This window comes from Durio zibethinus, chromosome 17 (genome assembly GCF_047325235.1).
Source record: "Durio zibethinus cultivar Kanyao isolate XHJ-2024 chromosome 17, ASM4732523v1, whole genome shotgun sequence".
In the NCBI taxonomy this organism is placed as follows: Eukaryota; Viridiplantae; Streptophyta; class Magnoliopsida; order Malvales; family Malvaceae; genus Durio; species Durio zibethinus.
The window spans coordinates 19,719,905-19,724,836 of record NC_143178.1 but is presented as its reverse complement, the minus strand read 5'-3'; the positions used below and the strand labels follow the sequence as shown (position 1 = coordinate 19,724,836).

Sequence of the window (4,932 nt, the reverse complement as noted above, 5' to 3'; positions counted from 1 at the left end):
ATGTGTAATATCTTACATAAAAAAAAAAAAATGATAGAAGCTACGTATGAACTTTCAAAGCATAAAGCAGCCACCTATGAACATATAAAGCAAAATATTAAAAGAAAAATACATGTGTCGTCATCAGAATTCTCAAGGAAACCTTTTTATGCGATGTGTGTAGGTTATCCGCTTCACCGTCAAACACAGTCAACAAATAGTATGTTGCCACGTCATATCTTAGGAACTTCCTTAACGAAACATGTCGGGTTTTTACCGGTAGAAACCCCGGACTTTTCCTTATAAATTACCAAACATGAATGCAATCTTTTCCTGACAAATGCCACGTGGCACGTTCCCTGGGAAAGCATAGACCAGTTATGTTCCTCATTTCAATGGACTTGCCCTTTTTATCCACTTTTTTTTTGTTTTCTCGCTCCACAAACTCTTAAACCCCCTCCCCTCCCTTCCCTCCCCTTCTTCTAATTTTAATTTAATTTTTACTTTTTTTTTCTCTTTTACTTAGCTCATTTGATTCCGAGAAAGCAATGGAAACAAAAGCCCCGATGAAGAAGAATAAAAATCTCAACGACATCATGAAACGATCCTCTTTTCCAAACTCCGAGTCACTGACTCACCTCGACTCGCCCCACTCACCTCTCCGATACGACCAGGGCGACCCCGATACGCCCAAACCCCACAGTGCCTCCCCTCCATATGCTTCCCCGGCAGCCTCCCCCCGTAAACCCCCGGTCAACAACTCCGACGCACTCGTCGCCGTCGATAAGTCCACCCGCTCCAACGCCAATTCTTCTCCTTTTCCTTCGCCTCCGCCAACTAAGACAGGGCAACAGTCGTTGCATTTGACTGTGAACCTTGCGGTGAGGGAGGAGGGACCAGGGGTGACGACAAGGACGAAAGTGACTGGTAGAGGAGGAGGAGAAGGAGGAGGAGCGAGGGCAGTGGCGGCGGTGCTGAAGAGATCGAAAGTAAAGGAGACGGTGAAGATGGGGGCGTTAGGGTTTCGTTTAAGCGAAATAGCTATGTGCTTGATTTCTTTCTCTGTTATGGCTGCTGATAAAACTCAAGGCTGGAGCGGTGACTCTTATGATCGCTATAAAGAATACAGGTTTTTCTTTTTATTGTTATTGATAAAGCTAACTTAATTTGGTGAAAATAAACAGTAATAAACGTTTTTTGCATTGAATTCATCATTTATCGCATAGCCCGCCGTCCATTTCATGCCAATTCGATGTTTCATTATATGTGTTACAGGTACTGTTTATCAGTAAATGTAATTGGATTTGCATATGCGGGGTTTCAAGCCTATGATCTAGCTTACTATCTCATCACAGAAAAACATGTATTCCACCATTACCTTCGTCAGCCTTTCGATTTCTTCATGGATCAGGCAAGTTTTCGTATTTAAATCCTTACTGCAAATTACCCAGCTTAGCATGATTGTTAGTTGTTGTTCCCTCCCGCTTCTTTGAGGTATCATATATAATAAATGCTAGTTACAAAGTTGTTGTCTTAATTACTATATAAGCTAATTTGCTGTGGTTTTTTTAGAACCGACTTTTGTGATCGACTACAATTAGTCTTTCCGAGTAATTGGTAATAATTGGAAGTTTGGAACTCTATTTTGGGCATAGGTTGCATTGTTCTATCTATATCGCTTGGGCTTAGGGAGGTAAACAAACTAAACATAAATAAATTTTGTTATGCTCGTGATATATTTGATTAAATAATGGACTTTAAAGTATTAGTCGTATAATTTTTTAAGGTTAATAAACTAACATAATTGAACAGAAATTGAGTTGGTTCATGAATTGTTCGTCAAACATTCTGTTACACTCTCAAATATAAACGAATTGAAAATGAATTAATTTTATTATGTTTTATATCTATTCGTTTAATTAATGAATCTTGAAATGTTGTTTTTGTTGTTTATTAAGCTTAATAAATACACAGAAATTGAGTCTATTTAAGAATTATTCATTAAACGTTTTATTTGTTTACATATCTACTTGGGCTCTTACTGTTCTATGTTGTCAATATTATCAGACTATCACCATAACTTCAGATCTATCAACTAGGTTTCCTTTGTTTGTGAGAGGTTGAGTTCATTTAAATTTCGCCTGCCCTTACATCCAGATTTCTAGTGAAATTGCCTCTTCTTGTCTAGTTGCACAAGCTATATGCATGAATTTTGGTCATTTTTCATGTATAGGATGATGGAAAGGATAGAATGATTATCATTCTATCCCCTGTTTGGTTTGCATTTAAAGGAAGGAATTGGATTGTAAGGAGTGTTAATGTATAGCATGATTCAATCCTTTTAAAATGAAGAGGATTATTTTTTCTCCATGTGATTAAACATATATGCCCTACTATACCTTTAAAAATTATATCAATAAATTTATAAATTATATAAATCTTGAGGAAAGATAATTTTGATCAATAAATTAAATTATGTTATCCTAATCCTTGTGTCACGGGTCGAGACTCAAGCTTCGAACCCGTGCGGCTCCCGGATCTGGGCATTCACCATTCCGGCATCCCATATTAGCCTTCCTGCCACGGTTCACACCCTTGTGAGGTATTGTCCGCTCTGGCCCCCTGACCTCACGGCCCTGACCTCACGGTTTTGTCCTACAAAAGGCGCCTCATAAGGCGGAGATGGTGTGAACCCTTTTATACCCCAGTGACCTTCCTATTATGTTCGATGTGGGATTCAGGACTCTCCCTTAGGTCCGTGACATTCTCCCGCACCTAATCTCGTGACGCCCTCGTCACGGAGGCTGGCCACCCTGCCTACCTCACTCGAGGCTCTCGGCGTGGATCGAACGGTTTAGGGCTGACTTTGATACCACTTGTCACGGGTCGAGACTTAAGCTCCGAACCCGTGCAGCTTCGAGACCCGGGCATTCACCCTTCCGGCATCCCAGATCAGCCTTCCTGCCACAGTTCACACCCTTGTGAGGTATTGTCCGCTCTGGCCCCCTGCCCTCACGGTTTTGTCCTACAAAAGGCGTCTCACAAGGCGGAGATGATGTGAACCCTTTTATACCCCAGTGAGCCTCCTATTATGTTCGATGTGGGATTCATGACTCTTCCTTAGGTCCGTGACACTTGCATATATCAAATATACAATAGGATGATACTATTTAAAATAATAATATTCATAATATTATCTTATCTTATCTTATTATAATCTTTTTCACCAAACATGCCATTAATGCATAAGATAAGATATTTGTGGGTCGTTCCTCTGTATCACTAGGTACAAGTGAAAATGCATACAGGTGCATTAATGTGTGCAAATGCAGAGAGAGGAATACGCTGAAAGAGAATTGTTAGATTATTTGGTTTATCTTGCAGGTACTAGCATATCTTTTGATTTCAGCATCATCTGCGGCGGCCACCCGAGTTGATGATTGGCAAACTAGTTGGGGCAAAGATGAGTTTACTGAGATGGCTAGTGCCTCAGTTGCAATGGCCTTCCTGGCTTTTATTGCTTTTGTGTTTAGCTCGCTTATATCTGGTTATAATCTGTGTACCCATGAATCTCCTTGATCTCTTAGAGGCAGTTATAGGAGGTATTAAAATTACAATACAATTGGATTAAAACAACTCGAGATGCAAATTTGATTTTTACTATTGTACAGAGAGGAACATATTATAGCATGTAAACCTTCAGATTTGGAATTTCTTATGGCATATACCATTTTATTGTACCTGACTGGCCTTATCTGCAAAGACTTTGGATTCCATCACCCTGCACTTCAACTCATATCAGTGGAAATACTATTCTTGTAAGCAGGCTGTTGCATAGACCTGGCATAGAGTTTTTTATTCATATTGAAAGAAAATGTTAATAATGCTTGTGAAGAATACATAATTTGAAAATGTTTGTCTATCGTGACAGATATAAGTTGACATAGTTAATGGGATTAGAATTTGAGTTAATATAATATATGTTTTAGAAGTTCAAGATGCAAATTGTATACTTTATTGGTTTAAATATTAATTTATGCATTTGCTTTAATTTCAAATAAAAAATGTAATTAACTCTTTTTTTCCACTTTTTCATCTTTATGAGTTAGGACAAAGCAAATCATTAAGTTAAAAGCTCATCTCATCTTTGCTAGTAACGCGTCTCTTTTACCCTATTTTCTTTGAGCTCACCGATTGGTTTACACAAAGGAAATGATCATCTTCGATTGCGTTTTAGTTTTTCCTTTTGCAACCTTCACTTGTGCTAGAACAATGATTCAAACCATCCGTCGATCGAAAGCGCATGTAATTTTTTTTATTATAATATTATAATTATTCAAATATAATTAAGCATTAAATACATGTCCACTATTTCTAAGTATAAATTTTACATAATTTTATATTTTGATCAATTAATTATGATATAATTATTGTATGTGATATATTCGTGAAAGCATATCAATTACAATAATTGTAATACAATTAATCAATCATAATTTATAATTATACGAAAATAACTAAAATTTTATATAAAATTTACATTTATAAATGATGATTTTTTATTTTTTTATTATAATTGAATAATTATAATATTGTAATATATATATATATATATAAGTGAAATTCTCCATATGCTTGTTTGACCTTTTCCTCATATATGTCAAGTTTAAAGGAGCAAAGCCAGTTTTTTGGAGTTGGTCGCTACTTGACGATTGAATAGGCCCAGCACAACTATCGTTCCAGGAAAGAATTGCGTGTGCAGGGGATGCATTTTGCAGGCAGCTCCACAGTAGTATGCGTATGAAGCTTTGTCTAGGGATATTCGCAAAACTAAAACTTGCAAAAATGCAACGCTGTTGATGCAATTCGTGTAATTGCAAAAATATTCTTGCGATTGAATATATGTTCATCGATAAATTTTAGGGTAAATACAAAAAAAAAAAAAAGTTTTTG

The 4,932-nt window shown here is 37.0% G+C and overlaps 1 protein-coding gene across 1 annotated transcript; it reads left to right on the top strand.

The window, feature by feature from the left end:
• The first annotated feature begins 413 nt into the window (after positions 1–413).
• On the top strand, positions 414–3,719 carry LOC111289072 (CASP-like protein 4A3). Its single transcript, XM_089746549.1, has 3 exons — positions 414–1,108; positions 1,255–1,390; positions 3,364–3,719. The coding sequence occupies exons 1-3, from the start codon at positions 528–530 to the stop codon at positions 3,556–3,558; spliced, it is 912 nt and encodes a 303-aa protein (XP_089602675.1). The 5' UTR covers positions 414–527; the 3' UTR covers positions 3,559–3,719.
• The last annotated feature ends 1,213 nt before the right edge of the window (positions 3,720–4,932 follow it).

Coding starts and splice junctions, on each gene's coding strand:
- LOC111289072 (XM_089746549.1), top strand. CDS start 528: ATGGAAACAAAAGCCCCGATGAAGAAGAATAAAAATCTCAACGACATC. Junction 1,109..1,254: donor GATCGCTATAAAGAATACAG/GTTTTTCTTTTT, acceptor TATGTGTTACAG/GTACTGTTTATCAGTAAATG. Junction 1,391..3,363: donor TCGATTTCTTCATGGATCAG/GCAAGTTTTCGT, acceptor TTTATCTTGCAG/GTACTAGCATATCTTTTGAT.